This window comes from Netta rufina (genome assembly GCF_964035555.1).
Source record: "Netta rufina genome assembly, chromosome: 11".
Classification (NCBI taxonomy): domain Eukaryota; kingdom Metazoa; phylum Chordata; class Aves; order Anseriformes; family Anatidae; genus Netta; species Netta rufina.
Window position 1 is genome coordinate 1,088,112 of NC_140134.1, and position 25,297 is coordinate 1,113,408.

Here is a 25,297-nt window from a genome sequence, read left to right on the forward strand (position 1 = left end):
TTGCATTTAAAATGGTTACTATGAGAATAAACAAACAACAACAACAAAAAACAGTAATTTTATTTATACTTTTTCCAGGGTTATTTATTCTCTTTCACTGACATCTACTCAGTTAATTCTTATTTACTGCAAGAACACAAATGACCTTATAGCCAAGTTTGCTAGAACACTTTTTGATTTAGTGCAGGAGAAGTATTTTTATGTAGTTCATTAAGGAGTGTTGGGATTGTCTACTTAGAAACAGTAACTAGATGTGCATTTGCAGTAAGTAGCATGGGTTGACATAGTAGTGACTGATCTGAGTTTAATAATAAAAGCCAAATTCGCACTAATCTGCATTTCTCAAGTGGAAAAGAACAGGGTTTTTGTCATCCCTTCTCCCCCCCCCCTTTTAAAATGACAGACTAAGTCCACCACCACCAAAACAGTCAACTATTGCTCCTGTTTTAAACGTGAAGAACCTGGGACTGGAGCCAGTTAAGTGATTTGCCCATTATCAGAGTATTTGCTCAGACTAGTCACTAACATTTGCTGGAAAATATCTATTCTGTATGAAATAAATGTAGAAAATGCCATAATATAGTAAAAGGGTGCACTACACCGTCTGACTTGGTATTATTTGTTGAGCCTTGACACTAAGATCTCACCCCTTATAGCCCCCTTGCATTGATTTGCAGTGGTGTAGAGAATGAGATTTTATCATACTTCATCAACTGTGAATTTAACTTACAGTTTTGATCACAATATTCTAAGGGCCTATATAATAATTTCATTGCAACATAAATATAATGCTGCAGCTACTATATATACAGCAAAATTTATGTACCATAATTACAGGTAACGTAATCCCCTAACAGATTCTGAAGAACCAGGATGCGGATACACAAAACTCTAATATACCAAGTTCTCACCCCAAACACATTAGACTTGCAGAACATGAGGTATCTATCTAGGCACAAACATAAGCATTTGACAAAACTGTCAGTCCAGAACTGTTCAGACTTGTTAAAGGAAATTAGTTTAATTTGCTTTACCTGCTGTGACTCTTGCAGCAAAAATTTCAGCTCCATTCTTACAGATGCTAAACCACCACCTTGTGCCCCATGAAGACTACAATAACTTAGAAAAACTCTTAGAAGAGCTTGGTTCTTCTGCAGCCACCACTTCCGTCTTTCAGCATGTTCTCGTTTTGCTTGTAACCTACGTCGTTCTATCTGGTGCCGTTCATAGGAACCAATGTCTGGCTTATCCATAATATCCTCATGATCGAGTAGATCCCCATTTACTTTGGTATATGTTTTACAGTAGTCTTTGCCACCTGCTTCATGGTTGCATATTTCATGCATAGCAGCAATCTCTTTTTCAAGCCAGTTGTACAGCTGAAATCGGAGTTTTCCTCCATCTACCTCATAACCTGTAGCCAAAGTCCTCAGTTCAGTCATTAGGATCTTCAAACAGGCTCTGAACTTGAGTTGTTCAGCAATAACATCAACCTCAGTGTCTCCAATATCAGAAATCTCTCCATGTGGTGTTTGTGAGACGTTAATGTCTGAGGTTTTCTTATCTTGTTCTTCATTCTCAGAACTGGATTTTGAATTTTTCATCATTATGCCAACATCCTTATCCTCATCGTCTGACTCACTTTTGTCTTCATCCCAGTCAAGGGTAAGAGGCTCATCATCAAATTTTACTGCTGGCTGACTCCAGTCAAATTGTGCTGAAGATTCAACAGTACCCTCCAGCTCAAAGGAAGTTGAAATTGGCTTTGACCAGTCTATAGCACCACTTCCAGCACCACCCCATAGGGCTTTGGAATCTTGAATACCAGCCTGTATTGGAGGACTAGATACATCTTTTTCTGTAGGTATAGTAGACTTTTTTCTTATTTTGGGAATTTTGGAAAGAACTTCAAGGGCTAGTACAGGACAACCCACTTTAAAGTGAGCATTTGCAGTAGTGAAGAATAATTTTCTTTCTATAAGATTAATTTTATCAACAAAGCTTTTTTCAGTTTTTAGACCTAAGGTGGCCAAAGTCCCCTCTGGTGAGCTGAAGTATCTTCGGATGAGCAAAGGGTGGGTCCGAAGATAATTGTAAAAACTGAATACCACAGGATTGCATGACTTGACAATAACTAAGGAATTAAACAGATATGACATCTATTGACAATGGCTTTCAAATGGTATTATTTTGCTTTGCAGTATTTCCTGCATTACAAAGATGTATCAAAACACAAAACCAAAGACAGTTTGGGGTCTAGTTGCCAAAACAAAGCAAAAGTATTACTTACTCCCCACAAAAAAAGATTAAAGATATGAGTTGGATGAGTAGAAAGATAAGAAATACTCACATTTGCTTCGCTGCTATATTCCACTCATCTAAGCCTACAAGAAGCTGATAAGGCCAGATGGATATTTTCCTAGGGTAGGGAATATACTATAGAAATGTATGGAGCCACCTCTCTGTCACTTAACATTAATCTCAAAAGAGACGGGATAGGAAGCCCTGCTTGACAATGGTGATTCCTAGAAGCAAGAATGAGAACTTGAAGTCTGCTGGAAAAGACTAGCCAGCACTAAGTAGTAGAGAGGTATTGTAGGGAAGTACCAAACAAGGAAGGCCCTCCAGAGTTTATCTGACAGCAAAACTAAGTTCAATACAGGGGGATTGGAGAGAAGCCCCTGGAAGAAATTGGGGAAAAAAAATGAAGAAGAAATTGAGTGGGCTAGTATATAATCCAATTAATGATTTCAGCATAATCGCATTTCAAGAAAAGGGAGTATGTGCATACACAGAAAGTATTACCCCTTCTCTACTCTGTCTTAGAGAATTCCATCACACTAATGTTTTCTCCTTACCTGGGTTTTCATCGTCATCTTTAGGTGTTTGTTCCAATAAAGTGTCCAGTGCTCTAGTGTAATCTTTCATTATCCAGTATGCAATGCTTCTCAGAAATGGATCGGAATGCAACTTAGTACAGCTGAACCCAGTTCCATCTTTATGGCAACCCAAAATTTTTTCATGAAGAATGGAGGTGTATGTGGCAGAGGTTTCAAACTCTGATTCGTATAAACGAGCAATAACCATAGCCAACTGGATGTCTTCCATTTTCTCAAGGCACACCTATGATAAGAAAGGTGGGAAAAGGTCTCTTTATAATGAAAAGGTTGTTTTTTAAAACAACAATGAAGTGAATAGCAATATATTTTTACAGAACAGATTTTTTATCTCATATCTGATCTTTTGTGTATATATTGATTTTTGAGTCAAAAATGTGGTGAGATATATCCAAATGACATTTTCTTCCATGTTTGGGAAGAGGTGATCTGACTTCTATTTCAGCAATTCTAGTATGCATGGCAGTGCATCAGCATGACAAAAAAAATAATATACCAGTAGTAAAGGTAAAGACGTTATAGCTAGTTGAATAAACTTAGCTTTCAACTTTAATGTTAGCACATCACTGGAAAGATTTTCTTCCACTGACTCATCTGCAGAAATGTACTTTCACAGGTAAAGACTCACTGACTGCATACAATAGGAAGGATAAATAAAAGTTCTCTAATTTCTTTTATCTCCTGAGATATGTTGCCTAAGTTATGACCCTGCTGACAACTCTCACCTCCCTTTTGGCAGGAAATATCACTGCTCCACTAAAAAGGGATTATCAGGATGCTTCAAAAGAGCTCTCTGATTTCCTTTTTATTTTTTATTTTTTTAACTTGATGTTCTAACATTAGGAAATGCAGAATAGTTGGAAACTGAACAGAGCATTGCAACAACTTAATTACAACAAACCAAAGTTTTGCCAGTGGGTTTATGACTGCTCTTCCCAGGAGCCATTCTACTGAGAACTGATGTATTTGAATACTTCTGGCCTTCAGATTATCTTCTAAGCTGTTTTTAACAGTAGTGTGAAAGTAAATGGCATGTCTACAGGGCACAAGGGGGTCATGTATAGACATCCCCTTTCTGCTGCCACACTGTGAAGAAGATCAGCAGAACAGCTTTTAAGGATGCAGTTACGAAGTTCAAAGTAGAAACTGAAACATAATTTCTCAAAAGCTAATACCTCTATAGCATCTTTCAGTGAACCTGCTAACAAGAAAAATGCAGCTGATTGTTCAAAGCGTTGTTTCCCCAACAAAGCAAAAGCATTTTTTAAAGCAGCTTTTCGCCATCTGTCTTCACTGAAGTTGTGGCTGAAAAAGGCAGTCATCTTTTCATCATGCTGGGACCTGCATAAAGAAATGTAATATATACAACTTATTATATAACCTTAGGATACAATCAATTGAACAACACCAATTAAACTCTAATCCTGAATGAGTTCTGTTTCGCATTCCTGGTTCAATTATGATTTAATCAAACTTACAGCTAGTAGAACTCACCTAAACAGACCCCACACCACTGCCTTTTTCTTCATAGCAAGATAAAAAAGTGCAGCATCTAAGGCATCATTGTTCCTCTGGAATGAAGCTTTTGCAACCTATAAGTAAAAGTAAGCAAAACCTATAAGTAAGCAAAATCTAGTATTATTACTGCAAATATAAAACTTGCTTTTAACCTAAGGACGTATGTTCTCTGTCAGAGAGGATGGTCTGGGTAACTATTTACATAAAGCAACAGTAATTTCTTTCAGAATGTTTTGCAGAAACTGATTTTTTGATAGGTGACAGCTCATTACACAGTTAATGTTCTTAAGGTTCAGAAAAACAGCACTACTGCAGATATTAACACCTCCCCCCCACCACTACAGTGGGACGTTACAACCATGAAAATAAAAATCTTTTCATCAAAAGTGTTACAGTAGCTCATACTATTAGGAGAAGTTCCTCTTGCAATTCATTATTTACATATTTGTAAGCTAATACAAGTATTTCTTTAATGACCTTTTTTTTTTTTTTTTTTTTTCCCCTGTATAGGACTAGGCAATGTAACTGCATTAGCTTTAGAGGACTAGAATAATTAAGTTTTGCTCCTGGATTCAACAAATATTCTGTAACACTAAAATAAATTATTTTTACAACCTCTGAAATTTAGTAAACTATGAAGTTCCACAAACAACTCAAAGAGTACATTAATTGTTGTAATTCAGAGCAAAGACAAATAATCAAATAAATCAAATCCATCAAACTTGATAAGAAAGCTGAAAATCTTATTAAATTAAGAATTTAAATCTCTTGGATACCTACAGGAAACATTTTAAAATAATATCTAAAAAATATACTGCATTTTATCTATTATTAGAACTCCCACAAAAAAGCTCTGCATGAAAATAGGATTTGATGTTATTTTGGTTTTATATAATACAGGTGTATATTTCTATAAAACACTATTTTTGTGACTCTCCAGAAAGGAGTAAAAGCTGCACTTATTTTCTGCTCAGGCCTTTTATGTTCTGTACTATTTTATTATCAAACCCAACAGAATTTACAAGAGGATTTTTTATGCATTTTGAAAATGAAATGGTTATTTCTTAAATAAGACTCATTATTGAATAATTTCCTGTTTCATCAATAGATACATGCTGTCACATATATCTGAAGAAGGATTGTTCTTAAAATAGAGTAATATAATCTTAAACATACTGTGAAATGTGGGGGAAATGATTAGGTCTTCCAGAAATGGCTTTCCTAACTCAAATGTGGTAAATCAGAACTGCCAACATTATCTAACACTACTAATGTTTTGGTGCTGGATATGGAAAAAAACAAACAACTGTTAAAATAGTAGCTGGGCTGCAGTACAAAGGGATCTGCTCTACACAAGTCATCCTAAGTATCTGTTAGAGCATAACAGCACATAACTATATTTGTAAGCAATAAAAATACCTTCTCAATACACCTTCGGAGTGTGTTGATATTCCTGACCCACCAACCTATACCCATAGCTCTTAATTCAGACCACTGTGGGTCTCCCTTCTGGATAGCTGGAATCATGTTGATCAACTCCTCCTCCGCCTCAGAATGAAAAGCCCATGCAAAATGACAGGTAGATAGGCCTAAACAATAACATAATAAAATTCAGAAAATTAAAACTTGTTAATAAACAAATGGAATATGTTAGAGGCAAATTTTTTTTTGCAAAGGGAGTTTTGCAAAGAGTGTTGGTAGATGTCAGAGCGACTGTTTGTCACAACTGTTCAAGAAAGAGTGGAAGCATCTTTTTTCTTTCTCTGTGAAATACATGCTTCCCTTCGGTGCTTCCTCCATTCCTTTCCAGCAACCTGTTTATATACGTTCTTGAGTTTCGTATGGTGCTAGATAGAAGCAAAAATATGTAATCTCAGAGACAGATCCATCCTGGCCCAGAAATCTTTCTGTATGCTGTTGAGGGAGTAATTGCTTTTCTTTCTGTATGTCAGAACAGCATTTATTCAGAGCAAGAAAAAAACCTGCTGTGATGAAAATAATAAAATTATCTTAGAGGGAAGATAAAATTGTACTTCTGTAAAGCAAACCCTTCAGTCCTCCAGCAGAAACAATGTAAAATATGATACAATTTGTATGTTATCTGGTGGGGGAAATTATTCATGCTCAAACTGAATGGCACAGAATCTCTCTTCTGTTCTAGAGCTTTACATTTTTGTCTGTTCACAGTGCATGCAGGGAAGCATATACTTTGCAAAACAAGGGCCTTAATGGAATAGGTGTCATCTAAAATTAATATGGAGATAATAAAAGTATCACAATATAAATCAAATATTATCAGGTCCTGTCAGCTCAACTGGATAAAATGAAAGTAATGCCACATTCCAAGAATTACCTTGGTGAAGTAGCTGTACTCGATACAGAGGTGGTAGTGATGTCAGAAGGCAGGTGTGCAAGCGCATAGCCAACAAATATCGTAGGCCACATTCATCCAAGGTATCTCTTCCTGTAAAATACAAAATACTGACTTTAGAATATGCAGATGACTACAGGGGCATATATATGACTTACTGTATGCAGCATGTAAGGAATGTATGTTTCTAAATTTGTTGTTTGTGATAAAGTATTATGCTTGAAATACAGTAATTTATAAAATGTTTTTTGCTCTACTGTATCTAATCTGAATAACTGATACTTGCTTTCAGCTTTTTTAATCCCAAAATACTCAAGGAGTAAGCTTGCCTTAGCTGGGAAGAGCAAGAATGTTAATTTAATAATATGCTCATTACTAACCTGAGTAATTCTTATCTCTGTTCTCATCTAGTTCAGTGCTTGTTGTTGCCACGGTGTCTGCCAAAGCTACGAGGAACATCTGCTCTAGTCGAGTGAGGCCTGGCAGACTTGAGTGCATCAGGTGACTTGAAAGGACACTGGCATGTTCTCGGCCAAAGTAAGTCGGACCATATTGTGAGAGATTAATAACTTTGGATTTACTTTCCCTCTTTTCAGGCTCGAAATCAATAAAGTCATCAGTTGTGACAGGCTGAATCTGGAATAGATCTGAGTACTGATCCTCTGTTTTTCTTTTAGCACGATCTTCAGATCCCTGAGGTATTTTAGAAGTTTCTTCAGAAATGTAAGTGGCATCTTGATCTGCAGCAAGCAGAGCATAAAGTGGCAGTGGGGGAATGGAGTCTATCTCTGTGTAGTCTCGAGTACCATCTTTTCCAGCTGTGATGGTATCCTTTGCAGTACTACCACTTACACTAATGGTGCGAGAAAGATGGCGTTTAGGACCAGTTCCTTCTCCAGCTTCTGTGTCTTTAACTATCGCAACTTCTCCTGCAATACATTTAACTAAATGTGACAGAATGGCTTTGGCTCGGCGAACTTTACCCAGATCCATAAGTTCTAATAGCTGGGTTGGATGATACTGAGGGAGAGTAGGTGAAAGAACGTGAGCAGCTTCAAAAAGGCCTCCGTCTTGAATTACAGTTGGAGTGCCAAAAACATCATCCACAATACCTGCCCCATCAATTACACTGGTCTTCTTTGCTATCAAGCTTGCTTTGAGTGGATCTTTAGTTGCTGTGTCTTCAGTAGTGAAAATATCACTTTCACCATCACCAAACTTGACAGCGTGTTTCCACTGTGCATAAACATGCATTTCACAGTCCATTCCCACCACCAGTATACCATCTCTCACCCAGGAGAGAGAAACAGGTAGTGAAGGAGTGCCATCTACAGATGATACCAAATCAATTGATCTAAGCAACACCCACTTTGACTTTATACCTTGTTTTATGCTTCCACCTAGTGGTAAAGTAATAACAGCTACACCTTCTTTGCTGCTTGTTTGATCTGTTACAATTCCTGAAAGTCTTCCGTACATGAAGATGTTGGCACCAACTCCAACTGTCAATATATGTGAACCATCTTCTTTTGATACCCAATCCAAATGCACCAAATGCTTGATACTGGGCACCAGGCATTTGTCTTTATTCAAAAATGCATCTGATTTACTGTAAACAAATAAATTACTATCTACACTGACCCTTGAATCAAGGACACTTCCAACCCTAACTAAATCATCCAGTTGAATTGTCTGTTCCAAAACCCATTCTGATCCTCCTGTAGACTCACACTCAAGTATACAAACATGCATGGAAAATTCTTTTGAAACAAAACCGTTATGCTGTATGGGTTGTTTGTATGCTACTGCAAGACGTCCCGTGTAAGAACAGCTAACGGCAACTGGCCTTCCTACTATGGTGACTGTACTGCTGTTGTCTTCTCCTTCATCATTCATTAAAGGCCATTTTCTCCAATGATATTTTTCCCTTTCTTCATTTTTGCTGTTCAGGTCTTTTTCTACAGTACATCTCCAGAATCGCACTCTGTTGTCTGAACATGATGTTACTATCAAGTAAGGTGCAAGGCAGACTGGATATATTGATGAAGAACTCAAATGACCTGAAGTCAGAACAAACATTTAGTATCAGTAATAAAAAGTCAAATACCTATATGAGACAGACACAACATTGTAACTACTAATAGAGAACTTTTCAATTTGGTGGTTTTTTTTTTTTTTTTTAAACTTTGACCTGGGTATGGGCAAATGTTTTAAGACGGATAACAGTCTTAACAGTTTAGATGTTAATCACCTGCAGTTCTGGTCACTATTCAAGGAAAATAAACTTGAACTAAACTAATTCAGAAAAGGACTGTTAGAATAATAAAGAAATACAAAGCTTCAATCAGATACAATAAGGGAAATTAAGATTAGGCTGGTGTAGCCTACCAAAATGAAACTTAAGAGGGGCACTATGGTACTTAAGAGTATTATGAGAGACACAGAGACAAACAGGCAGAAGTAGACAGGGTAAGTACATCAAGTCAAAAGAAAAAAAAAGCATCATATACTCATCAGATTAATGTTGGCCGGTGAACAAGGGGGTATAAATTGATCATAAATAAATTAAGACTAGAAGTTAAGTTTCCAGTCATTAAAGCAGTAAGTTTCAGAAAAAGCTTTTCTACGAGGAATTGCTACAATGAAGAAAGGAGTGATTTGCAAAATGCACTTTTTGTGATTTGGGAGACATGGACATGGATTTGAGAGTGCCCGTTTATTCCCATGTTGCCTGTATCAATCAAGAGAGTGATAGGCTGAGAACATACTAGCTTATGAACTAGCAGATAAATTAGTGGATTAATTAGAAAAAAGTTAAATTTACCTGCTGAGGGAGTTGCTCTTATTACTTCTACACCAACAGGAAGATCCAGTGGTTGGCTGTATACAAGTCTGGAGCTCAGAATGAGCTTACTAGCAGTCTGAAGATTAGCGATTGATGAAGATCGTGGAATGGGACTTACACCAGGTGATATATCTGGAGAAGAATCTACTGTCTTCTGTTCAGGTACACTAAGCTTATTCTCTGATAAAGTAGGTTTTTTTTCAGTAGTTTTTGCTACACGAAAGAAAAATCATTGCAAACAATGTTAAAAATGTATGTGAGGAGAAAGCATAAACATGCTATAATCAGATGTTTTTCATAGCATTGTTTTGGTTATGCAGAAAATAATTATATCGTGTATTGGCTGCTTAGTTGTACTGCATATAATTTTATGCTATGATTACTCATTTTAAGATATCCATAGTATTCTGAAATACTGAGAGTTTAAAGAATCCAGCGCTTAAGTATATTACTCACTCTTTTAACAAATTTTCATATTGTCATAGCTATGGAATGCAATTCATGTTTGCAAGAAACCTTACTCTTCTACTGCTTCTAGAACACCAAGCCTCAAATTTTCTGTTATGTTACTTAAATGTTCATCTCTAAGAAAATACAATTACTCACTCACTCACCTAAACAGGCTTGCACAGATTTGAGATGAAGATGCCACATCTGAAGAACAGAACAGCCATTACTATCTTTCTCAATTACGACTAGGTAGAACTTTTCTGAAAAAGGTGGTGGACGATAACCTGTAATTTAAAGACATTACCATAATCATGAAGTTTACATTCAACAATTGATAAAAACTGATACTAAAAAAGTATTTTTTCCTCTTTGAAATTGTTTGATTACAAAACAAAATACTCAAATGGTACTATTAATAACATTTTAATCAACATTTAGTTTGTTCAGAGTTATAGAAGACTTAGTAAAATAGAGACTGACTTAGAGCAAACCTGAGTATTAATGACAAATCTAACTTATTAGATGTATTTGCCTTCCTAATCAATTTGAACTGCTCTGCTAGATTATAAAACAGTTTTCAGTTTTCTCAGAGTGCTTGCTTTCTTCCTTTTTTTTTTTTTTTTTTTTTTTTTAAGCTTTTGAGTCTAGTACCAAATTCCCCAGTTACTTTCTATAGGATAAAAGGGAAAGTCAGACATATGCACCTTATCACCTGGAACAACATATTAATTCAGGAAATACACTTCTAGTCTACTTTGTACACATCTTTAAAATATAACACAAAACATTTTGAAAAACAGACCTTGTCATACAAGTTAAAATAATTCACTGTAGGCAAATTAGAATAGTTTTATTTAATACCATTACCATGTAGACGATTTATATGAGCAACGTGAATCAGCCATTTCAGTGAATTCAATATATTCTCATTAAAAATGAATCTAGTAAATGTCTGCTAGATTTCAGTATTCTTTAAGACCAGTTTTGGTACCTACTTCACAGTAGTTATACTATACCTTGTGATGGCTGGAAAAATATCTCAGTTTCCTTCCCTTCTACATCTTCCTTTTGTGGTTTGTATCCCAAAATGAAGTCTTCTTGAAAGACATGAAGTAATTGTGTGTTTGAGCCACACTGTAAAATCAAGCAGTAGTTACGCTTTCAGAATGGTATAACAACATTTTTTACTAACATAATTATGTTTTTTGTACAATCCAACTATCGATTGAGGATCAATTACTTTCTTTTATAATTTTGAAAACTATCTTAATACATCAGAAAAACAGAACATTTTCATCTCTTACATTAAGAACAGCATGTTCTAGAACTTATTGTGTATATATTCCAACAGTTTCAATGAAATCTACCATACTAGACTAATTCTGTAATATTTTTGCTGAAGCTAATGACAGATTATTATTATTATTATTATTATTATTATTATTATTATTATTATTATTATTATTATTATTTTAGGTATAGAATAAAGGACTGTGGCAACAACTCTTAGACTTCTATCAATCTTCAGTGGAAAGATGACTGCAATGGATTGAGAAATCTGCTAACAAAATAAAAGGAAGAAACTGCACATATTCCTTCTCTTATAACTCAACAGCTGTTCCTCCTGACAGCAACAGACCTCTTTTCAGTACATCCACCCCTCTACAAAGGAGGCTGCTGGCAGTGAAATTCATTTCTGCAGACAAGGAAAATGTGTCCCCCAAAGACAGTGACAGCAAAGTTTTCATGTTGAACACATTTTTTTCCAGAGAAGCATGGAGAGGCATCTTTCTTCACACAGGTATTTTTGAAATCCTACCAGGATGAAATTGGCAAAAGCTGACTGACTCAATATAGAAGGTGGGTTTTTTTAGAGCTTCAGCAGGTGCTATGGAGATAAAGGAGGTAGTGAGAGGATGCGTGAATGACATTTGTATTATGGGAAAGTCTTCGGTCACCATCATGATTGGGATGTCCTCTAAGGAAACTGGATTCAGTGTTTACTTGTAGAAGAGAGAGGGCTTCTTCCTGACTCCAGAGCTTGCCGTCCTTTTGAATCTTTGCAGGCTGTTTTTTACATGTAAAGCTCTTCCTAGTCTCAGCCTCCCGAATTGATACATTGATTTCTACATTCATTTAAGAAAGATTTAGATACTGAAAAATAATGACCCAACTAACTTATTTACCATTTCTGTAGAAGTTGGTAAGGTCCACAAATATTAATTAAGGTTTATACTAGGACATTAGAGGCTTGAAAGTATGACTAAGGAGCTAAAAGAAATAGAAAACATAAAAGACACCCAGGATGTCATGCTATTGTCTTTCCCACAACATAGGTCTTATGTAGAAGACTGTTTCTTACCTCTTAAGCTATTCCCTGTACTCCTCATGTCAAGTCATAAAATAATCTATAAAAATTCTAAAAAATATTTGATAAATCTGAACCAAAAATTGAAGGTCCTATGTGATTAATACTTACAAGACAAAAAAAAACAAACAACAACAACAAACAAAATGTTGTCAAATAGAGAAGTACTTCTTTGTATGTATCAAAAATGTCTATATGTCTAAGTAAAAAATGGTAAAGTAGATTACTTTCCCAGGCTGCTACCTAACAGAAAACAGCACTGGAATTTGCAAGATCAAAATAATAATACGAATTAAATTTCATAGCACTACCATTCAATCATTTCATTGATTGAAACACATGGCTATATTAGTTAACAGGTAAAAGCGTGTCTTATGAGAAAGACAAAAAATTGTAAGTCATACAAGGCTATTATTACCACATTTTGGAAGACTTAAGTAGTTTTTGTTTTTTGTTGGTGGTGGTGGTCTTCTTGTTTGTTTGGGTTTCTGGAGGCAGTTGTGATTTTTTTCTTCTTTCTTTAAATTATGATGGGTGTAAAGCAGTATTCAGTCAAGTTTATTTTAAACAAGATTTATGCCTAGAAAATATTGTTACACTCTATAACAACAGGCTTTGAGCTCCTCACAACTGTAAGTTGTCTCATAAAAACATTCAAGGTATCTCAACATTCACAAAAATTCAAGGCAGTCCTTATCACCATAGAGAAATGTCCTCTTTTTTCTGTATTTTCAACAGATTAGGTTAATCAGCAACAAAGCTATTAAACATTTTTATGTGATACCCTAAAGAATTAACCATTTATTTACTTTGTTAGTTATTGCATCGAGTTCAATAATGCATCCTGGTCGAGCAGTAGATTGTTGGCTCACAATGTTAAACACTTCCCCAATAAGTTTCTGAAACAGAGGAAAATGAGATGAGTTAGCATATTTTTTCTTTAGACAGAAGGAAATTGCAATCATTTACAATAAACTGATGCTATAATTTTCCTTGTTGCTGTAAATAGTAATAGGCTTCTTCCTGTTGTCATTTTGGCAGTTATGAATAATGCATTTATCAGGACATTTGCACTGTTTTCAGTCTGCAGCTATTCATGGGGATAGCATACCAATTTACATAGAAAGTAAATGTTTATTTAAAGACTTATCTTTTCATAATAACATAACAATATAAGTACTATGAGAAACTCAAATACACCGCTTCACTTTTTTAAACCTTCAGTTTTGTCACAACAAACAAACAAACAAATAAATAAATAAATACAGCTTATATATAAATGGAATGTACTATTGATTTTTGCTGGAGCATTCACAGTCACTGCTCCTGTAATAGGTTCCTCAGACTGATCTGAATACTGACAAGCTATAGCTTGCAGGATAGCTTAAAAAATAACAGAAGAATGGAAAAATGAAAAATGTACTTATTTATACGGTAATAGTTACAAGGCCAGATTTTACTTTGCTCAGTCATAGAAACAAAATGTAATGAAAGAACAGAAAGAACAGACTACAACAGCAAAAATAAGAGCCAGTATTACCCTTAGCAATAACCTGCCCTGACTCCCTTCTATCCCATCATCTCTGTCCCCCCTCATATACACACCCTAGTGTATAAGTGTATACACCCTAGTCTTCACCTATCTTCACCTGCCCACTTGCTCCTGACTCCCCTCTTCTGAGAAGACAAAGAAAAAAAATCTGTTTTTTCTTTCACCACATACTACAAGTTGGGGAAACTCATCAGGGGTATTTTGTTTCAGTTCAGCCACTGTTAGTAGTAATATCCACATTACTGTCTGCTAATGTTTACAGACATCTGCAAAACATGTAATTATATAAGCTAATATACAGACATGAGGAAATAAGAAAAATCACTGGAGAGGGAAAAAAAGTTTAAAAGTTACCTTAATTTTTATTTTAAAACTTTCAAGCCATTGCTACATAAAACTTACAGATGATTCAGGGTCAGATAGTTCATCTAGAAGTTTTCTTGCATCTACAACAGCTTGATAGAGTCTCAAGTTTTTGCCATCAGATGCAACAAAACAAGCACTAGCGGAGTTGCAGTATGTACCTACAGAAAACACAAAAAAACCATTATAGTTAAAGAAAAAAATAGCATGAAATAGTATCACGTAGTCAATTATAATCCACTTCACAGTATCTGAATGTTTCTAAAAATGACTGTCATAAAATACTGAAGCAAAAACACCCCAAGAAATTACGTACATTAAAACATTATTTAGACTTCAAAATAACTTTCTGCTCATTTATGTAACTAAAACTCCTCATAAATATTGAATAACCTGAGCAGAACTCATTATTGCTTATAACTATTGTTCACACATGCAAAAACCAATAGACAGTACACCTAAAAGAATGCTGCCTTTAAAATGATTACATTCTCTTCACTGTCACCTCCAAGGGAGGTGTTTGGAACTTGAGCTTAGGGACTCTAGCTTCTCGGGGTTCTTGGAGATGATTTAGAGTAGAAATCCAAGGTAAACAAGGTTTAGAATAGCTCCTTCGTGGGATTGAGACAGGATAGAACATTAGTATGTGAGCAAAGGGATTTTTTTTATTTTTAAATCAAAGAAATGCTATGCCTTTTAAAACACATTTAAGATTTTTGAGGTTGCACAATATCTTCGACACCCATTTAAAAATTGCAAAGGTCAGATTGGCCTTAGTATAATAAAATATCCTGGCACTATTAGTATGAAACTTACTAATGTGATATTCACAACACAATTTACATTTTAGTATTGTACACAACTACTACAACATCTTTACAAATAAAAAATAAGTATCTGACTGGCTTAATAGATTAACATGTCTAGAACTTTTTCAATCAAGTGGTCCAATCACTAGTTCTGTTCAATCCACTGCCTCCTGCAACTGTATGAGGCCAACAACCCAGATACCTCTGCCATCATCACACTTGCGGAGTGTGATCATCACACTTAACTACCATGTCAATGCAGACAGCACTCTGCAAAGTTGCCTAAAGCACTGAGGAATGGGATCATGTTTTTCTGTTGTGAGACTGATTGCTAACTAACACAAAGAAGTTACTCCATGCCAGGTGATCCATGGTAACTACAAACTCTTAGCCCACATGAACTATGTTGTTTTGAAGTAGCATAGTCTCAAATGAAGGAAGACTGTTCACTGGCACTATATAAAGAAATTGCTGAAAAGTTAATATACTCCAAATACAACATGAATTTATTTTGAAAAAATAGTTTTATAGCCCCCAGTGTTAACTCTATATGGGATCTTGCTAAGAATACTCACCAAGGCAATAGCTTGGAATAAGTGTTGGAAGCCAGGCCACATTAGAGAAAGCGGAGGTATGAAGAGAGTTAATTCGAGCCAACTCAGATACTCCTCCAGTGTATGACAAAGGTCCTATAGGGTCTACACGCCACAGAATCAGCTCGCTATAGATTGCATTTGGGTCATAGAATGTACGGGTTGCTGCATTTTTAAGTTGCTGCCTAGAAGAACCTTTTACATGTTTTATAGGATCCATTATTCTGTTTATGCTGTCAGAATCCTGAGAACTGTCTGACTCAGGAGTTAGTAGAGCATTATGATGAGAAGATGTTAACAGTAATGGTAAAACAGAATGGCAAGCTAGGTCATTAAGATGAAAACGGTGACCGCAGTACCTAAATTTATGTGAGACTGTTAGCACAGTAGTGAAAGCTGATTTATCAGCAAAAGTAACTGCCCACTGATTTAGAGAGCCATCTATATGTTTGGAAATCATCATCACTATAGGAGAAATTATATTCACATTTGTGCTGTTCTGAGCAAAGCCTGGTCCTTTACTTGCTAGGGTTTTATCTGGAAAGTCCACTGTCTTCTGATGTACAGCATTACTATCTTTTAATAAGACAGGGCAAGCATACATCATAATATTTTTGCTAAGGGAACTAGCATCTCCTGAAGGAAATGCAACAGGAATCCTAGAAGAAAATGAAACCTGGAGGGGAAAAAAAAAAAATAATTAGAATATAACAACCCAGTGTAAGTCCAAATGAATATCAACTGTTTCATAGGAATTAGTTTAATTTCAAGTAATTCTGATGACCAGATTTAAATAGCAAGAACATAATGACTGTTCATTAAGATCATAAATAATAAAACAATTTCAAATATACAACACCTGAACTTGTCGAAAGATGCCTGGAGTGTGTTCATCTAAATACTTCACATGCCACACCAAAAATGTACCATCAATAGGATGGATAGTAAAAAGCATATCTGGGTTTCTGTTCCATTCGGTTAGGAGCAACTCAATTTTCCGATCTAACAAAACTGTTGGAAGAGGCATGCATAGGCCTGCTGGTAGAGATGTTCTGGGGCTTCCCTCTCTTTCTCCATCTTCATGTTCTGAAGAACCTGTTCCAGTCCCTGTCTCTGATTCTCTATCTACAGACAAGTCTGCAACAGAAAATATTATTTATTTATTTTCAAATTCTAGGTATTATCCTACTACAGTTTCCACTCCAAACAACAATATTTAGAATCTGTTAATAGTGCTATCTTATAAGAACATTCATGCAAACTGAAGGTAGAAACATCTTTCATCTGTTTGTACAACAGTGAGAGGCCCTGGCATTTGATTATTGATCCTAACTATGGAATACAAGTAATAACAAATACAACCATAAAAATTCAGACACTTAACATCAATGCTCTAAGATCATTTTGCTCAACTATACAAAAACAGGTATTTTATATGGATGCTGGCTCCAAATTAATGTCTTTTTTTTAATTTATTTGATTATTATGAAACATGGTATGTGACAAGTAATGAAGTAGTATGTATTGCATGTGCAGTAAGAATGATGACACGAGCAAGTCTTAGTCATAAATTGCATTGTTAACCTAGATTTTAAAAACCTAAGCTTTATAAATGACAATAAATGTACATCAGTTTATTGTCTTTAATAGCTCTTACTGGTTTAAGTAGAAAGGCTTTTATTTTTACAAATTCTTAAGATAGTTCTTCATTCTTAACTTTACGAATACAAGGGAAGACATAAGTTTTTCAAATTTTAAACAAATGGGATTTGTAATCTTTAATAACATGGAAGGAATACAAATACTGGCTAAGGTGATGCTCCTGAAGCAATCTTAAGTCCTTCTGGTAGGGCATGTTTTTCATCATTAATTTCAAAATATGTCTTTCTCTTCCTTTTCCTTTGTGAACAGCTACGATTGGGATCATTGTGTGCTGTAAGGTTTAAGATGTAAAGCTTACCTCTACTGGAAAGAGTGCAGTTTCATTAAAATGGAGCTATGTCCAACCCTCCTTAAAGCTTGCCATCAATTCATGCCTCATTACTGTCCTGAGATTGTAAGGTGAATCAAGAGCAAGTCTTAGTTATAATTTCATAACTTTATGGAATAGCTCCAAAATGGAAATAAAGAACCAGAGCTACCTTTCTATTTCACTGTGTTTATTATTACTGTGTTCCAACAGAGAGTACATCCGTAAGTTTTTCATGCCACCAAATTATTATAGGAGCCAAAATTGCATCTATATCTATTTATTTTAGATTAGTAATACATTACTATGTGTTAAATAATTGCATTAATTATTGCACTAAATAAATGTGTTTCAGAATAATTCTTGTGCTATAGATCAAGATTACTAACCATGATCTAATTTCATATGCAAACTTCTCTCTTTTTCTTCCATTTCTTCTTCCTCTTCAACCTCAACATCAACAAAATCTTGTTCTAGTTGTTGTTCAGAAAGTTTTCTTAGATGCTGCATAAATACTTCAATAGATGATGTAAAATTAAATTCTTTATTATTCAACCAGTGAACAACAAAGCCTCCATTGCCTTCATCTATATTAAAAGCTGTTCCAGCCAAAACTGATGGGATATCTGTGGACAATTGTAAACAAATCAAAAACTTTTATCTTAAACCTTTTATCTAATAAACCCACACACATATCTTGGTTAAGACAATTTCTTGGTTAAGACAATTAACTCACTTTTGGCAGAACAGACCTTGTGCCTGTACGTTTAGAAAAGGTAAGATACAGATCAAGTTTCTACATATGTTTTGAGTAAAAAAATGAAAAAGAAAAAAAAAAGGAAAGACATTTTAGCATCAAGAAATAAAGTAAAACAATTGATTCAAATGAGACTGGTAGATGAGATTCAACGGGTCTAATTGCTCAGTTTCAGTGTTGTCATATCATTTACTGATTTTACACACAGGATTGTTGTTCAGTCTCTTCTTTAAAATATTCTAAATTATTCTACAAAAAGCAGCTGTTTTCCTGCTAATAAAATCTTGTACAGCTTTTTTCCCATTAAGTAATCCATTCATCATATACTGTTTTCTCCCCAAATCAAGTACAAAGCAGACTTGAAATTTAGGTAGCTAAATTTCTTTTGCTTTCTGATGTGCAAAAACAATATTATGGCTTTTAAAAATGCTGAAGGTCTTGGGCAACTGGGTATAGGTGACCCTGCTTAAGCAATACAACCATTCTGGCAGTCTGTGAATTTTGGAAAAAAAAAAAAATAAATAAAAAAACCAGCTTCATTTGGCTTACAAAACTCAAAGCCAAATGACAGAATTGTGAAATAACACTCTTCCTACAAATCCCTTCTATTCAATTAGGCAAAGCAAAGAACATGCACCTCAGCCCCCTTTATTTATTTTTTCCTTTTTGTGAAAATATATTATTAACAGTTTAATAAGCAGTTCTATTTCACCTGTATTAGGGTTGATGGTTGCTGCTATATGGAAATGACCAAGTGCATTTGCATGGTGTGAAATGTGACGCTGAACTTCATGAGTACCCTGTTGGTCTGGTAATACATCTGTGTGGGTAACAAGAACTGAAGATCTCCTTTGTCCTTTTCTCATATTTTTCAAATGGTGAATTGTCTGGTATAATAAGAAAACATAATTTAAGAAATACTAAAAAAAAGAAAAGATATAAATGCATAGTTATGTAATTACTGTTTGTACAGTTTTGTTTTTACATTGATATGTTTTCTTTTCCTGTAAATTTAATATACTTCACATGACCACCACTGAAACTCATAGCCCTGTAGTATCATCTTTTGGAAATGTAATTATCAAATCAGATAATTAAAGAACTAGAAGAGTTTATTTACTGCTTCTACTGTTATTTTCATACCCATTCAGAATGAAACCATCTTAATATTCCATATTAAACATCATCTCTTCCCAACACTATCAGTTAGCTATATAAAATTTAGTCTCTTCCCAATGCTATTAATTAGCTACAGAAAAAGTAGTAGTTTTAAAAACATGAAGCTTATTAGATGTCTCTGACTTCTTCAGTGATTAATAAGAAACTTAACTCATATAAAATAATTCAGACTATTCTGTTATGCTTGTAAGAACTAGATATTAGATATAGTTCTAATATGTAACATATAGATATTATATTTCTACATACTTTAATTTTTCTAGTAAACATTTACAAGTTTTAACAATCCTGAAATTAAAAATTGACAAGCATTGTACCTCTAGTGCATGCTGTATTTTGTCTTTTTGCTTTCCAGATTGAGAAATGGTGCTGCTAATGCTGGAAGTGCTAGTTTCACAGATCTGCTCACCCAGAAGAGTATCTTCTGGTAACAGTGTCTCTGCCCACAGCCGACAGATGCCATCAAGACATGACGTGAGTAACACATTACAGACTAAACCCCTAAAGATAGACATATCAAGGAATTATCCAATATAATTAAATTAGGCATATGGACACAGCAAAAATCAGGGGAATGTACAGGTATTTAGCAGTTATAATTACTTCATCCAAATTTCTATGCTAACTAAACATTTTATATGAGTAGTGACTTTTAGTATGTTGATAGATAAACTCATAAATTATTAGCAAAAATGCATGTGAACATAGAATGGTTATTATTTGTTAAATCCAGCAGTTACCATAAAACTGTGGACATGAAACTCCCTAAATTATCTGGCTTGCTGGATTATGTGAAGAATACAATTTTACTCAATCCTGAAAAGTGAAATCAGCTAATTAAACATGAGTATATAAAACAAAGCTTCTAAGTGCTAATTGTTTAAGCAAATATTCTATTTCCAATGCCACAATACTATTTGATAAAGACCAAGCCTTATGCTTTCTGGCATAACCTGAGAAGGCACTAAAGTTAAGACCATATTTTAAAATAAGTCTCTCCTATTAATGTGCCTATGACTGTTGTACTAGGTAATCCAGAAGCATACGTGAAGATACTCATATGTTTTATTTCTTGAAAGTACAAGCAGAGAAATTGAACCATGTTCTTGTAGCCAAATTTTAAACAGTGTGTTAAAAAAAAGTTCAAACATTTATTTATTTATTTTTAAATAAAATCTTTCAAACCTGGGCATGTATTTGCTAATGTTACGCCATGAAAATCCCGTCACTGCTCGAGGATGAGCTAAATAGACAAATGAGAAGTGGACAACCCCTGAGCATTTCTTCTCTTCATTCTGTTGGGGCAGAAGAGATGACTTCCAACCAGTCACAGGATACCAAACCTTTAAGAGGCAGTCATCCTAGTTAAATCAGCAAAATGACACAGGATTAGATATCTGTAAGTGAAAATGTCACAAAAATAAAATGCTAAATGATGAGGAAACTGCTGTTCCAGTATCTTTAATAAATACTCAATCTATTGCACAGAACTATTTACAGTTTTCCATACAACTTATTCCTGAGGCCATGTATTTTAATGATGGTCATCCTGGAGTGAGTTGGAGGACCAAATAAATAGTCTGCTGGCAACACATCAGTCCCAGAAGTAATTTTTCTTGCAGTCTGTTTGGCTCCCTACTTTCCTCTTGGTTGTCTATGCATTTTCTGCATACCACATATGCATGCTTAAATCCCACATCCTTTACCCTGCAAAGACAGAACCCAGAAACGGGCTGCCACTCACAGGACAGTATTAAACTCATTAGCAATCAGTTTCTCCCTTAGGAAAATTTGTGCTGTAAGTCACTGTTGGTTCCCATGGACAGGAAACGTTACTTTCACAGAAAGCACTGTATCTACTGAGCATAGGCACATAATTGAGCAGTAACCATATGATACAACCTTCCTCTCCACTAGCACAATCTATGCTACCTTTCTGGTTTGAATTGTTGGGCACCACTGATGTAGTTAACTGAAAGACAACTGAAATATTGATACGGCAATACAACAAATGCTGATAAATGAGACAGGAATACATCTACACTGATGTGGGCTAAGGGCAACATTACTAGTACGACCAAAATACATTGTATACAGCTGCAGGACACATCCCTGGATTTCAGGACTGGCTGCTGGAGTACAGATACAGAATAAAGTAAATAAATGAATTAATTATCTCTGAGAGATCTTTTATTTGTATTTCCTGACAAGCACCTAAAAATACAGTATCTAATCACAGATTCTGCAAGAAAGAAGTTTGATAGACAGCCCTGTTAAGAATTATGATTAAAGATTATATAGGAATTAAGATAGAGCTGTCCTACAAATAGGAAATAACTACTGGAACCAACAGCCTCACACACTTAGTCAAATTCTTATGTATATATGGGAATATACATATATATATGTGTATACATATATACATATATACACATGAATATATGTATATTCATGGGAAGCAGAAATATGAAACAAAGCAAATGTTTTGTTAATTTTATAATCACATTGATTCCAAATGTAATGTTTTTAAGGTGGTGTTACTATGTTTATAGTCATAAAACAACAGAGCTCATGATTCAGTTGTCCTCTTTAGTAAGTGTAAGAAAATAATGCTTACTAAAATTCATCTCATCATTTGACCAACATTAAGCACAAGCAATAAATGCTTAACTATCCTGCCTCAAAAAACAAAGGAAATCACTCAAATGAGAGAGTAAAATTAAAGAGAATTATTAATTGAAATCTTAGCTTGACTAGCAATTTGACAAAAAATATGAAAAATTGAAATAGAAGTTAGGAACTGATAACTGATCCCAGACTTCACTGTAAATAGAAAATTCTCTTCTAATTTATGCAGTGATATGCATATTACACCAGTTTAAATGTTTATGTTTTATATCATAATGATATAATGATATGTCCGTATGAATGTCAATGTATTTCTAGGTCAATTCTGAAGTAGTCAGTAACAGTACATAGCTAAATCCAAATTCTTATTGCTGAAGTTCAAGGAATTATGTGAAATTTATGTATTATATAGGAGATGATAATTTAACTTAGCTCAGACTATAATGTATTTATATGGTATAGGACCATTTTAAATTACTTATTTAATTTTGACAAAGAAATGAACACATCTCAAGCACTTATTTATTTTGTTGTTTTTACCTTCCCAGCTGTTGCAAAGTATTCACCATCAGGAGACCATGCCATCAAATGTACCGATACTGCAGTCCTAAAGACACAAAAGTAAAGTTTTAAACTGTAAGTAAAGTCTTTTATTCCATGTTTTTATTCCATGTATATTCAGTTGATTCAGTATTACTGTGCATTATTTATACGAAATATATTCAAATTTATAGCTGTAACTTTAAACATACTTTAGAAACGGCAGAAGCATAGGAGTATTTGCTTGATTGAAACAATGTATTTACTATTCTCACACAGTTTTCTCTACAGAAAACCAGTATATTAAAATTAATTAAGTATGGCAAGCCCTGGCTAGATCTAATGAGATCACAGATGCGAATATTGTTCTACTTGCTTTTCTATTCCCAGTGAAACCAAGACTTAGGAATAAAGGAAAGTGAAGATCTTTTAGATAATTTGCAATGCTATTTCACAATGACTGAAATGTATGGGTCAGCTGAAAGAGGCAAGCAGCCTACACAGTGCTTTATAGGCATAAAATCTGAAATGTTTTCAAAAGTCAGACAAAACTTAGGTTTATGGGTGGCTGCTTTCCAAGTCTGTATATCTATAGAAATGACAGATCATGAAACACTTCTGTAACACGGATCTCAAATGTAACTGGGAAGAAAGAGCGTTTCAAGACTCTTAACTCTGAGGAACCTGCTTTGGCAGGGGGTTGGACCCGATGATCTTTCGAGGTCCAACCCCTACAGTTCTGTGATTCCGTGATTCCTAAGTTTCAGAAAACACCTCTCATCTTGATCAGCATAGCATGTCTGCCTGCTATTGCTCCTATGTTTGGTCTTATTCAATATCTCAGCACTACTTTCAAAGCTGAGAAGGGGGACAATTTATACATATTGCCAGTGATACAGTCAAGTCTTTGACAAGGTTACCCGATGACTTAGTCACATGAAAAATATTTTTACTTTGAGTAACTTATATTGTTTGAATTTTATGGTATTTTAAGCCTATTTAAAAGCAAATTTTACAATATGGTTTTCTAGAGAAAGATAGAGATGATATATGAGTTGGCATTGCAATCTGTCTTAAAATGAGTTATCTCACTCACTTGCATTGCCAGACACACTTCCAGTCATTTAGAACAGGGAGAACTTTATCATCTTTCATCTGATTGTCAGGATCATCTTCATCTTCTTCTAGAATGTCACTAGATGGTGGGGCCCACAATTGCAAACAGTTAGTTGCTGTCAGTAGCCTGTTACCTGAAAGTGAACAACATCAAAGCTGGGAAACCAAGATGATGCATTCATCATCTGTCATCACATTTTGATGAGAATTATTAAAAACAAGTTGAAAGCACAACTTTACGAAGTCATTTTAAATATGATAGGGTATTCAATCATATTATACAGCTATTTTTATCAAAACATTTTAAATTTCTAATGTCTTTTAAGAAAGAATATGTTTGTTTTGATGTTTTTAAATGACTTAAATTGATAGATCATATTTTACAATGACTGTTGAAGACGCTAAACAGCCATTAACATCTCAAATACTACATATTGTTAGGCATTTTATCATTTTCTCTCTCTTGGTACGCTGCTGACTTCAATTGTGCTAAAATCCTATTTAAATGATTTAAGTAGTGATTTAAGCCAGTTAGCAACTTAACACCATGATTCCCAAACTAAAATCTTGCACAAAATACTCAAATACTTGGTAGTGCATCTTCACAAATGCTAATTGCAGCACCGCATTTTATGTAACACTGCCTGAGAATGGACCATCTAAAATGTCTGTATTTGTTCTCCCATTTCATTTCAATAAAAATAATTTGTGTTTAAGTTCTTCAACGACAAATGTTGAACAAATGCATCAAAAGTTCCACATTACCTTGAGGATCCCATGCTAGGTTGTAAGTCATAGAACTGAGGAAAAATTGCCCTGTTTTAAGCCACTGACACCTTAGCTGCTGTAGTTTAAAAAAAATAAAGAATTAATTTTCACATCAACAGCAAAATACAAAGGCATTTGTATTTCTTTCTTTCTTTAGAAAATTACTATTTAGCCTATTACATACAAATTCAGGACCCAGCGCCAGATTGTGGAATCTAGTTTTAATAATTTCTTCAGTTGTTTTATAAAAAATTGTATGCATCACAGAGTGCTGTGTGAACCTGACCTGGATCTGTCACATACACAAATGTATTTGTAGATTACTGTAAACCAGGCATACATTTACAACAATATACGGAATGGCACTATAGATACAACAAAGATTGTGAAACACACTTGAGAGCACAGTTAAGACTTGAGCATTCAGTCATGACCACGTTGTTAAAACTAGCTTGGAAACACATATACACAAACAAGTCATGTATCTGTACTCCAGATCTGATAGACCAATTTAAAGAAATACCAGCTCACCACCATGTCACTCTAGCATGAGATGTTGGGAACTTGGGAAAGT

The 25,297-nt window shown here is 34.7% G+C and overlaps 1 protein-coding gene across 1 annotated transcript in view; it reads right to left on the bottom strand.

Moving 5' to 3' along the window:
- DMXL2 (Dmx like 2) overlaps positions 1-25,297 on the bottom strand; it is a gene marked incomplete at its 5' end in the record, with an annotated part of 57,145 nt that overhangs the window by 20,349 nt on the left and 11,499 nt on the right. Inside the window, 21 exon segments of the mRNA XM_084293366.1 lie at positions 1,035-2,134; positions 2,859-3,123; positions 4,073-4,238; positions 4,392-4,489; positions 5,835-6,004; positions 6,769-6,874; positions 7,165-8,846; positions 9,611-9,844; positions 10,246-10,365; positions 11,098-11,215; positions 13,259-13,348; positions 14,404-14,525; positions 15,749-16,442; positions 16,626-16,903; positions 18,125-18,361; positions 19,205-19,379; positions 19,989-20,172; positions 20,857-21,032; positions 22,840-22,906; positions 23,936-24,089; positions 24,721-24,799. Coding sequence (XP_084149492.1) covers positions 1,035-2,134; positions 2,859-3,123; positions 4,073-4,238; positions 4,392-4,489; positions 5,835-6,004; positions 6,769-6,874; positions 7,165-8,846; positions 9,611-9,844; positions 10,246-10,365; positions 11,098-11,215; positions 13,259-13,348; positions 14,404-14,525; positions 15,749-16,442; positions 16,626-16,903; positions 18,125-18,361; positions 19,205-19,379; positions 19,989-20,172; positions 20,857-21,032; positions 22,840-22,906; positions 23,936-24,089; positions 24,721-24,799 — 6,315 coding nt within the window.